Below are 11,948 nucleotides of genomic sequence, written 5' to 3'. Positions count from 1 at the left end.
TTACGTTGTCTTTTTTAACACGATTTTACTAAGCCAAATTGAAATAAGTTTCTTCACATTTTCATGATCCACCTCTATCAAAGAATCATTTATATCAGAATAATATAAATTATGTGTACCTTGACATGCTAAATGCCTATTCACTTCATCATAACTATTATAAGATTTTCTTCTAGATCCCCAACATAATTTACATTTGAATAATGGAGCACAAGTTTTACACTGTGTTAATAATTTAATACAACCTTCAATTGTTAAAAAAGATACACGTCTTCTATATAATTTCTTTTTTAAATAATCACGAGCTTCAACTCTTATACGTCGAATTACATCATCCACATCATTTAATTTTACTGGAGGTTTAATAAATGTTGGACACCATTCTAAATAATCTAATATTGGATCATTTATAAAGATTTCACCTTTTGTATTAGATAATTTTCTATAAGTAAGTAATTTAATTATTCTATATATAATTGATTTTCGACGTTGTTTTATTATTATATTTTCATAATATTCATTTTTTAATTTTTCCAATAAATTTGGCCAAGGACCAGTATCCATAAAAGGAGTATTTAATGTAGAATGAGCTTTTTTATATATAGGTTGAGATAAAATATGTTTCTTAATATAAATTTTTTTACCAGTATCGTCTTTAATACTTTCAAGTGTTTTAACTATTTGATCTAAATAATCTTTTTTCTTTTTAAGTAACCAATTTATTCTATTCTCATCATTTTTAGTACGTTTTAAAGAATCTTCAATCTTTTTATTTGTGATGGTTTGTTTATGAAAAATCCAATCACCAATTTCTTTGTCTGGAATCAAAAGACATTCTTGAAGTGTTGAAATTAATTCAGAATTCCAATATACACACTTTTTAATATTACGTGATGTAACTAAATATTCATAAGGTAAAATCAACGATAAATCAATCGCGTCCCTTGGCCACACGGGAATAGTATCAGCTCTAAATTAAGAGGATTGGATTTATATTATAAACAATAGAAGGGATGAGACTTACAAAAAATTGTTCACTTACATCGTAACTCTAGTTCTAAAGCATTTTGTACAAAGTCTAACCCGAAAAACCCAATAAATTTTTGGTATCTCCTGATCATTTTTACAAATTTGACATTTTTTTTCAATCAAGGATAATTTAATAAAAGTAATTTCATCCATTCCTTCGGGTGGATCCAACTTCATATGTTCATCAAGATTCAACCTCGAATAATTCCAAATATCCCTTGTAATATAAGAAGTTGTTGAATTTAACCAATAATGAAATTGTCTACATACGTAAGTTAAAGTATGTAAATCATAAGGTGGTAAATGATTACATATTTCAATGAATATGTCAAGAGGCATATGAATTAATGAAGTGCATGCCCCAGAAAAAGGAGCGGCGGTAGTGTTTTCATGTGTAGAAATTAGAGGGACGATTTCCATGTTTTATATGTATCGTATATATTATAGTATATTTGTTAAAAACCCTGCAGGAAAATAAACCAACAAGTACTTTTAATTATAAAGATAAAAAATTATTATTATTTATATTTTTTTTTAAGGAAATAAAAGAGAATAATTAAGAAAAACAATTATTTTGAAAAAAAAAAATAAAAATATTAAAAATAATTATTTGTATTGCCCATAGTTATACTCTTTATATAATAGTTTATTATTTTTTTTTTTTCGAGAGTATAATTTTCGAACCGGATAAAAACTCCGCGAACAATGATATTTTCATTTATACAAATTAATCTAATTCCGAAGATGCAATTGAAATAATAGATTTTTACACACGATAAATAAATGAAATAAATAAAGAAAATGGCATTTTGTACCACATGATCAACCTTTTTTTAAATAAAAAAATCAAAAAAAAAAAATTGTAATTAAACTTTATATATCTTTTTAAATAAGGATTTTTTGAAGATCACGACTGTGCACAACGTTTATTTTTTATTGCAACGAGGGGATTTCCGATTCGCTTTCAAATTTTCTTTTTATAGATATTTCAATCAATAAAATTAGTTGCAGCATAAAGCAGATTTTTTTTAGGACCGAATATATATTTTTTGGATTGTATATATATTTTTTGGATTTAAAAGTACAAGAAGTAAAACAAGATTTTTATGTTGTGAAAGCGAACTTTGCTCTTGTAAATATTTTTTTGAGTCTTGAGGAGAACAAAAAACCATTAAAAGAAGCTATAAAGGACTTTAATAATAAGAAATAAGAACCAATTAGATTATTATTTGTATTTTGATATGATAGATAACAAAAACAAAGGAACATTGAGGAATAAAAAAATACTTAATCCTCCGATTGATAAACTATTTTTGTTTGTTTAAATATAGTATGATTAATAATGAGTATAATTTAATTGTATAAAGTTAGTTGCATGTGTTACAAGACACGATTGGGGTGGTCAGTAAATCAAAACTATATGTAGTTATTTAACTATTTTAACTTTTAACTTTGTTAATCTTTTTTGATCATCAGCATAATATTTAGTTGATACAGTAGTTTGTATTTTTTAGCCCAACTTCTTACTCTAAAAATTAGTTTTTATTGAGCTATGTCTACATTAAACTAGCGAATTTTCTAGTATTTTAGATCTATATATCAAGGTTTATTTTTTTCGTACCAAACGACCAAACACAGGTACTTCGTAACTTTGTTTATAAGGCCGTATTAATGATTTCAATATAATTTATTTCTGTACATCTAATTTAAAAAATTTGGTATAAATCATATAAACGTCGATTCCGGCGAATAGAGTATATCTTGTCGTCTGCTGTCAATGAAGAGGTGTCTATTGATGAAGAATAGACCTGAAAAGTGAAAACACATTCAAAAATGAAATTATCATTAAAGCAATCTATAATAAGACCTACAAAAAAATTGACATGCAAACGTGATATTTTATATGGACGTACGATCACAAATCTTCCGGGGGAATTAATGATAAGCCGACTAAACTTTTCGACATTAATCACAAATCTTCCGGGGATTTAATAATAAGCCGGCTAAACTTCTCGATATTCATCACAAATCTTCCGGGGATTTAAGACTAAACTTCTCGATATTCATTGTTTGCAATTCCTACGTTACTTCAAAATAGCAGATCACTCCAAATTTTGCGTGACAAAGAATAAGCTTCTGGCGCAGTGCAATGCCAGCCCCCTTGATTAGAATTGAATTTATCAGTATCATCAGTCCCTATAGTGACGACATTAGTTTGCGTGGCATAAAAAGGCTTATCAAACATTATATAATTTTGCAAATTTATTGTCGATCATGGCAACGAGGAAACTTCCACTTAAAGACAACAATTCGGATCTGATGTTACTTCGAATCTTTTTAATACTCAATTATTACTGTATATAAATATAACTGTATCACTGGATCATATAGTACCACATATGACACCCAAAGGCACGTGAAGATTTAAACTAATGACGTCTAATCGACGTTATTAAAACATTTTTATTTTGCTCAGATAAATTAGCTAATGATGATGATATAATAAACTTTTTAAATATTATGACACTGTCACGAACGTGGTTATCTATTTTAAATTATGATTATAATTATAATGACAATAATAATTATAATATATTATTATTATATTACATTTTTTAGATTAATTAAAAAATAAACTTTTGGTGATGCAAATACAAAGTATATCTTCCAAATTGATGGAAGTAATGAAAAATGAAGTTTTTTTTTTTGCCAGCAATTTTTTTTACAAATGATGATTTTTTTTTTAAAAAAAAGAAAGAAACCCAATTCCCTTTCCCCTCCAAAAAATAAATTTCAATGATTAGTTCAACATTTTCTTTCGGTTGTCGTGATTATCATTAGTCAAGTTATCACTATTGTGAGTGATAACTTCTACTTTGTGATTGTCCTTTACTACAGATCTAAGTTTTGCCTGGTTAACGAGATACCTCTGAAAGACCAATGAATTATACGTATTTGCTTTATAAAAGCAATCAATGATATCACCTATGATAGGAACAAATCCAACCTAAAAAGGTTAAAAGAAGTATAAGAGGTAAGTCATCAGTTAAAAAAAAAAGATTACAAAATCAAGTCTTAAATAAATAAATCATACTTAGTTACTTACAATAGCATCTTTAATTATCATTATGGTCATCTCCCTAAGCATGATTGGAATTTTATGATTTTCCACCAAATTACTATTTTTCATATGATTGACTAACCAAAATGATAGACCAATACCAGCGAAATCACCAATGACAGGTAAAAATCCTAAAAAAACAAATAAAATATAAATTTAATATACATTAAATTAATTCTTATATATATTATATTAATTATATTAATTATATTTATTTACTTACCAACAAGGGGATCCAAACCTACACAACAACCACAACAACAACTTTCATCTAACTTGAATGCTCTTTTTTTAACTCCTATCAAAAATTTCTTTTCTTCGTTATTTAAAGATGCAGGAATTTTCCACTTATTTCTTTTCGTTCTTCCGTCTATAGTTATGAACGGAGGAATATCATCATCATCTTGTTGTGAACGATTGAAATTAAATAACCAACCCATTTGTTATTATTATTATTATTATTATTATTATTATTTGGTATTTTGGATATATTTTACGAGTAATTTTTTTTGAATGTTTTGATAAAAAAAGTATTTTTTGGTTTGAAAATTTTTTTTTTTGAAAATGGAAATTTAAGGGAATTTAGGTTATTTTTATATAAAAAAATAACTAATAACTTTTTTTTTTAGAAATCAAGTTTTTTTTTTCAAAGAAAATAAAAAAGACTTTATAACTACTGAATTTAAATAAATGATGCAACCATATGACGCACATGTGATAAAGTGACACAGACCAGGAAAAGTCAATCGTTCACAATGCAATATGCAAAATTTCATTGTAATGATATAATAACGCTGAAACAAGGTAATCATCACATAGCCAAGTAAAAGGGCTGAACCTTAAACGCCAAAAGAATTTTAAGTGTTTGACTAAAACTAATCCATTTTTTACCAAAATTACGAGGTGTGTGATATTTAAACAATACGGTGATGATTATATTTTGTAATAATTAATAAACAAAGAAAAAATAATGTTGTAATTGTGATTTAAAAAAAACCTGAAAAAAAAGGGATAAATAGTAGATTTTTCCTATTTTTGTTTATGAAAAGGGTAAACAAATTTTTACATGATAATTACCGAAACAAAGTATTATTCTTTTTTGTTTCGAAAATTCGATATTTCTATTTTTATAATCCAAATAAATCAAGTTTAAAAGTAAATTAAATGTATTGTAACAATTATTTTTCTTGTTATTATTTCCTTTTTTCTTTTTTTTATTTTCTTTTTTGTTCTCTTGTTTTCTAATTCTTTTACTTTTGGAAAAAAAATTAATTGTTTCAGTTCTTTGTAAATGTTTAATTACTTATTATTACTTATTTACCGTAAATTACCGTAAATGTAATTTTATACTTTAAAAATTTTTTTTATTTTTTATTTTTTTTTAGCGTGAAACGTAAAATCTCTTAAGAATATGAATTTTCTGGTTTATTATATATAATTATGGTAATTTAATTATTTCCAATTTTTTTCATCCCTTACAAATCTTACAAAACTTTTACAATTACCTTTTTTTTAGTATTATTTTTCCCAGACGTCTTAAATTATCTTAAAACGTATAGGAAATTACGCCCCTTTCTAAAACTTTATCTTAATTAATACATAAAAAGGAAATGTTTAGCTATTAAAGGATTTATTTCGATTTTGCAAATCCCAAAAATATTTATGCATAAAAAAAAAGATATATATATATACCTATAATCCTATATGTATATATGTAAACAAAGTTGCCCGCGAAAAAAATATCCAGTATGAGTAAGTGTGTATGAGTGAGTGTATGAATGGTGTATGACTAAAAAAATTAAAATTTATTATTTACAGGATTCAAAGCCGCACTGCACTGCCGCAGTGTCGTTTGTGGCTTTAAAAAAGCGCAGTATAAATAGTAAGACGCAGCATAAATAGGCGAACCGCAGCATAAGTAGAAGTGTTTTAAACCACATAGTAGTTAAGCCACATCCCAACTTGTTGAGGCGGAAAATTCCGGGAAAATGGAAGAATAATTTTATTGCGGGTTTTAAAATCGGTAAATCGGTTAAATGGGTTTAATTCGGTGTTAAAGGTTTTGATTCAGTGCTAAATAGGTCTAATTCGGTTGAATCGGTTAAATCCGTAAATCCGACTTCAAATATCCGATACGGGCATACATAACGGATTAGCAAGGGAAAATTTGATAAACAAACAATCTTTCTTTTTAACAATCATTTGTTAAAATAATATTATATATGTATAAATGTATAACCCCCCCCCCTTTTCTTCTTACTTTTTAGATAACCAAATAAATCATAAAAGTTCTTCCTCTTTATGGAAAGATTTTATTAAACGAAAATCGTTATTTATAATTATTCAAAAACTTTAAAAATAACATAATAATAATAATGTGGTACGAGAATTTTGATTTTCTACATGAATTTCCTTCTTGGTTAAACTTGTTAATCACCCTTATTCAAATAATAAACGATTAAAATGATACACAAGAATAAAAAACATACAAACAAAAAAAAATTGTTACTTATCTTATTGGTTCACGATATACGTTACACGTGACTATATTTATTAAAAACGCGCATATTAAATGCGATCAAAATACGAATTAAAATTAAAATAAGAATAAAATTTTTTACTCTATATATAAAAAATTGAAATAAGAATTTTACTGAGAATATCAAAACCATACTTTTTTTTTTTAAAAAAAAAAAAGATTTATTTATGTATCACCAATTAAAACATCAAAGCAGACTGTAGATTACGTTTATATGATTGATAATAGAATCGAACTTACTATTAATTAATTAAATTAATTACCATTAATTATATACTAAATAAAAACTTACAGGAAGATTTACTTTTTTAAGAATATTTATTTTATTTATTTTCATAAACTATCAACACAATATTTTTAAGTTTTCTTTTCCCTTTCCTCTTTTTTTTTTTTTTTCATGACCATAAAAAAATAAAATAAATAAAAATTTTGGTCTATATTTAAAAAGTTTTTTATCTTTATTTTTTGTTCTATTTATGCGATTATCAATAACGCATTAAGATACACATCTTTTTTTTTATTATTATTTATATATTATTCTTTTTTACATATATGATAATAATATCATGGAATCGATGATCAATATTTTTCGTCGTTCGTTCTTTTTAAGACAAACTCTTTTTACTATTAAATTTTATCATATATTTCCTTTATTTGATCTAATATCTGATGAATTAGATAAAATTTTGGAATTGAAATTTAAAGATAAAAAAATTAATATTATCATTATAAATGATGAAAACAAACAATCAACAAATGAAAATAATTTAAATAATTTAAATCTTCCTATTGAAGATTCTTATGATTTGGATGATATAATGGGTACAAATTATATAAAACGTAATCCAAGAAGAAAATTTCCTTTTACTAATAAATCTTTAAATGATCAATGTTTTAATATTATTCCAAAATTAAATTCTTTTGATGATTTATCCTCTTCAGAATCTCAAGATTTATCTTCTGAAATTTTAAATTCAAAAGTTATTTTAACTTCCGAATTACCTCCTCTTCAGGAGAATATCATCCAAATCTCTTCCGTTGAACCGGAATCAATTTGTAATACGTTAGTAGTTGAACAAATCTCATCGGAACAAAATGTTGAATCCGACATAAAAATGAAAAGTGATAACATTTCTCAGTCTGTAAAAATATTTACTGAATATGAAGATTCAACAGTTACACCGCTGAAAATTGAATATACTGACCTGAAAACAACAACAACAGAAGCAACAGAAAAAGCAAAAGAAGTAACAGCAATAGCAACAACAGAAGAATCAACATCAATAGCAACAACAGAAGCAACAGAAAAAGTAACAATAGAAGAAGTAACAGCAATAGCAACAACAGAAGAATCAGCATCAATAGCAACAACAGAGGAAAAAGCAGTAACAGCAACAACAGAAGAAACAACAGTAGCATCAACAACAGATGAATCATCAGCAACAGCGACAACAGCGACAACAACAACAACTACTACTGCGCCTACCACACCTATTACACCTACTGCTACATCCACTAAGCTCATAAAAACTGACGTCCTAATAGAAGAAATGTTGCCTAAAGAAGGTACGGAAGAAACAACGGTAACAACAACAACAGAAGAAGCAACAGTAGCATCAACAACAGAAGAAACAACATTAGCATCAACAACAGAAGAAACATCAGCAACAGCAACATCAGCGACAACAACAACAACTACTACTGCGCCTACCACACCTATTGCTACATCCACTAAGCTCATAAAAACTGACGTCCTAATAGAAGAAATGTTGCCTAAAGAAGTTACGGAAGAAACAACGGTAACAACAACAACAGAAGAAACAACATTAGCATCAACAACAGAAGAAACATCAGCAACAGCGATAACAGCGACAACAACAATTACTACTACTGCGCCTACACTAGTAACGCCTACTATTACACCCACTAAGCCCATAAAAAATGACGTCCTAATAGAACAAATGTTGCCTAAAGAAGTTACGGAAGAAATAATAGCAACAGCAAAAACAGCGACGACGACCACTATTACTATTGCGCCTACCACTCCTACTAATAAGCTCATAAAAAATTACGTCCTAATAGAAGAAATACCATCTAAAGAAGTTATTACATCACAAGAAATTATTATATCACTTACATCACGAGAAGTTGTTACACAGGAAATTATTACATCACGAGAGGTTATTACGCCACAAAAAGATATTACATCAACTAAATCAATTACATCACAAGAAATGATTACATCAAAAGAAATTGTAATATCGTTAAAGGACAAACGTGTTACTTCGCAAGTTCCACTATCATTTAACGCGAACATTCCTATTGATATATTTATTGAAATATGTTATCATTTACCTCCAACATCATTGTTTTCTTTAATGTGTGTTTGTAAACAATTTCGGTTTTGGTTAAATTCTTCAGTCTCTTATATAACACAGGATATTTGGCGCACTTCAAGAATGAAATATCTTGAAAGAATAAAATTACGTCCACCGGTTGGAATGGATGAATTATCATACATAAAGTTAGCGATGCTAGAACATGGATGTCAATTTTGTGGAACGAAAGATGAAACACCTAAAGTATATTGGGCCTTTCGCGTGAGATGCTGTTTAGCATGTCTCAAAAAACGAGTAACAAGGTAAGGTATATTATTTGTTATAACTCGTTAATTCATTTCTAAAAAATTATAAATTTTAATTCATTCTTTTTTTTTTATTTTAATAAAAAGTCCAGAGAATCTTCCTAAATGGGCAAAGTCACCTGTTGATATTACAATGCTTGTGTCATACGAAACTATTGATTCGTTCGATTCAAATGGTAAAACTGTCATTTATTGGAATTCACAATTAGAACAAACACGTCGAGAATGTATGTCTACTCCACCAAAACATCGTAGCGCATGGATACAGAAGAAAAAACATTGGGTATCAGAAATGCTTAAAGAAGTTGTAAAACGAGAAAGAATTGATGAATTATATTGTAGAAAACAATCATTGGAAGATGAAAGAATATTTAGGACTCTTTTAGATGAATTTCGACAAATTAAAGATGAAAAAGGTCAACAAAGGTATATTGATAAATATATCTTACAATTACCAACTTATCTTGAAGGCCAAAATACTTGGAAGATTCCATTTATGACAAATCCATGGCCAAATTTTATTGATAGACTAAAAATTGAATATCCAAAGATTATTAATAAAGTGACTAGAATTCAACAATTAACTGATACTATGTTAACACTTATTACATCGTATGTTACTTTAGCGTCCGACTTAAAAGTTTCATCAGAACAAGGATATCAGATTTACTTAACAGATCCTGTTATAGATTGTATTCAATGGTGTCCGTCATTTATTAATCCTCCATACGTAAAAAATGATGCGAGCATTCCTTGGACCGAAGAATATTTGATTAAAACTTTAATACCAAAGCTTCGTAGAGAAGCTCGACGATTATTAAAGCGTTCAGATATAAAACGACCTGGACCATTTACAAGTGTGAGAGGATGTAAAAATTTAATTAAAAATGAGGTCGAGGATAAAGAATATTTCATGTGTAAATTATGTTGGAAATCTGCAAGAAAAATATACACTTATGAAGGAATTTGTAGACATTTAACAAGTGGAAGACATTCTATTGCTAGGATTGACGATGAAAGAATGATTGAAGTAGATAGAGAGAAGGTTAAAAAACTTTTACCTGTTTGGTTCTCTAATTTTCATTAAAAAGACAAATAGTGGAATTTTTTGTGAACAAATAACATTTTTTTTTTGTAAATTATCTATTTTCTTCTTTTGGTTTAATTTTTAGGTGGGAAAAAATTTGTAAAAAATGAACATTTTTGGACATTATTAAAATTTCCTCTTTTAATGCATAACATTTTGGATTTGGTTAGTAAATGTTAGAAAAATAGTTTAGATCATTAACGTGATATTGTTATTGATACATACTTTAACGATATAATATCGTTACGATATGTTGTAATATTGTTACATATTATTTTAACGATATGTTATAATATTATTGCATATTTTTAACATGTTATACATGTTATTATATTGTTACATATTTTTGTTACATATTTTAACATGTTATTATATTGTTGCATATATTTTATCATACCCTATAATGCCCTCCGCTACGGAATTTGAAAATGATAAATGATTTTTTCTTATACTGTTACTGTATGTATATCCATATATCTTAATATCTTAATATGTATGTATCTAAAAAAAAATAAATGAGGAATAAAAAAATAAAAATCATACATAAATGTTATTTGTATTATTTAAACTTATAAAATGATAATCTAATTATAATAATTCTCAACTTATTATACTAAAATTATAAAATGTTTTGTATTCTAAAATTTAAATTATAATGAGGAGGACGTCTAATAACAGAAATTAATTCAGGATTATGAGTTATTTCTAACTTAATTAATTCTTTAATAGAATTTTTTAATTCATCTTCAATTTCTAATTTAAATTTGTTTAATAATTTATAACCACTAGTTTTAAAAGGTTTTAAAATATATTCAATATGTTCAATATTGTTATTAGAAAATTCCTTATAATTATTATTAGTATAAGAATAAAATGATATATCAAGATTTTCTTTTAAATTCCAAGCTGTTTCATAAATACAAGATTTTAATGATTCAATAAAATCTTTTAATAAATCATTAATTTGTGGGAATGATTTACGTTGTAAAAATGAATTTGGTGATGAAGAAGATATATTATAAATATTTGGTAAATTATAAGAAATTTGAAAAAAATCTAATTCAAATCTTAATTCTTGTTTTGTTATAAAATTATTATTTTCTTCTTCTAACCAAAAAATTTTACCAGTACGATAATATTCCATTATATAATGAAATGCTTTACCATTCCGATCAAAAAAATATTCATTTTTATTAGGTTTAAGAAGTTCCTCATTTCTTTCTTGAAACATTGTACCAAGTAAAGTATCTGGATAAGCTGTTAATGTTGACCTATAAGTTTCGTACTATTATGATCCCACATATACAATATATATAAAATATATATAAATATAGATTATATAGATTAACTTTGCAAATCAAACTTTATTATTCTTATTTACCTTGATACCACCAATGTTCAAAACGATTCTCTCATCTTTATTTTGAGAAGACATTTTTTCTTTATATTTAAAGATGGTTAATGAAAAAGCAAAATTAACTTTATATTAAAGATGATTTAACGAAAAAACAAAAAAAAAGGGTAAAAA

The 11,948-nt window shown here is 26.4% G+C and overlaps 4 protein-coding genes across 4 annotated transcripts; 1 reads left to right on the top strand and 3 right to left on the bottom strand.

The window, feature by feature from the left end:
* OCT59_014121 (uncharacterized protein) lies at positions 1-1,449 on the bottom strand (the record flags this gene model as incomplete). Its single annotated transcript, XM_025321667.2, has 2 exons — positions 1-970; positions 1,043-1,449. The coding sequence occupies 2 exons, from the start codon at positions 1,447-1,449 to the stop codon at positions 1-3; spliced, it is 1,377 nt and encodes a 458-aa protein (XP_025168182.2).
* Positions 1,450-3,447: 1,998 nt separating this feature from the next.
* OCT59_014120 (uncharacterized protein) lies at positions 3,448-4,807 on the bottom strand. Its single transcript, XM_025321668.2, has 3 exons — positions 4,374-4,807; positions 4,136-4,281; positions 3,448-4,036 (listed from the first exon to the last, which is right to left on the bottom strand). The coding sequence occupies exons 1-3, from the start codon at positions 4,588-4,590 to the stop codon at positions 3,830-3,832; spliced, it is 570 nt and encodes a 189-aa protein (XP_025168183.1). The 5' UTR covers positions 4,591-4,807; the 3' UTR covers positions 3,448-3,829.
* A 2,448-nt stretch (positions 4,808-7,255) lies between these two features.
* On the top strand, positions 7,256-10,420 carry OCT59_014119 (uncharacterized protein; the record flags this gene model as incomplete). The annotated part of the gene is made up of 2 exons (XM_066141962.1): positions 7,256-9,330; positions 9,421-10,420. The coding sequence occupies 2 exons, from the start codon at positions 7,256-7,258 to the stop codon at positions 10,418-10,420; spliced, it is 3,075 nt and encodes a 1,024-aa protein (XP_066002037.1).
* Positions 10,421-11,039: 619 nt separating this feature from the next.
* Positions 11,040-11,855, bottom strand: OCT59_014118 (uncharacterized protein; the record flags this gene model as incomplete). The annotated part of the gene is made up of 2 exons (XM_025332716.2): positions 11,040-11,705; positions 11,802-11,855. The coding sequence occupies 2 exons, from the start codon at positions 11,853-11,855 to the stop codon at positions 11,040-11,042; spliced, it is 720 nt and encodes a 239-aa protein (XP_025168186.1).
* Between the last annotated feature and the right edge of the window lie 93 nt (positions 11,856-11,948).

This window comes from Rhizophagus irregularis, chromosome 21 (assembly GCF_026210795.1).
Source record: "Rhizophagus irregularis chromosome 21, complete sequence".
Classification (NCBI taxonomy): Eukaryota; Fungi; Glomeromycota; class Glomeromycetes; order Glomerales; family Glomeraceae; genus Rhizophagus; species Rhizophagus irregularis.
Note: the sequence above shows the minus strand (reverse complement) of the source record. Positions and strands in the feature narration are given on the sequence as shown.

Coding starts and splice junctions, on each gene's coding strand:
- OCT59_014120 (XM_025321668.2), bottom strand. CDS start 4,590: ATGGGTTGGTTATTTAATTTCAATCGTTCACAACAAGATGATGATGAT. Junction 4,282..4,373: donor AGGTTTGGATCCCCTTGTTG/GTAAGTAAATAA, acceptor TTGTTTTTTTAG/GATTTTTACCTGTCATTGGT. Junction 4,037..4,135: donor TGATAATTAAAGATGCTATT/GTAAGTAACTAA, acceptor TAACCTTTTTAG/GTTGGATTTGTTCCTATCAT.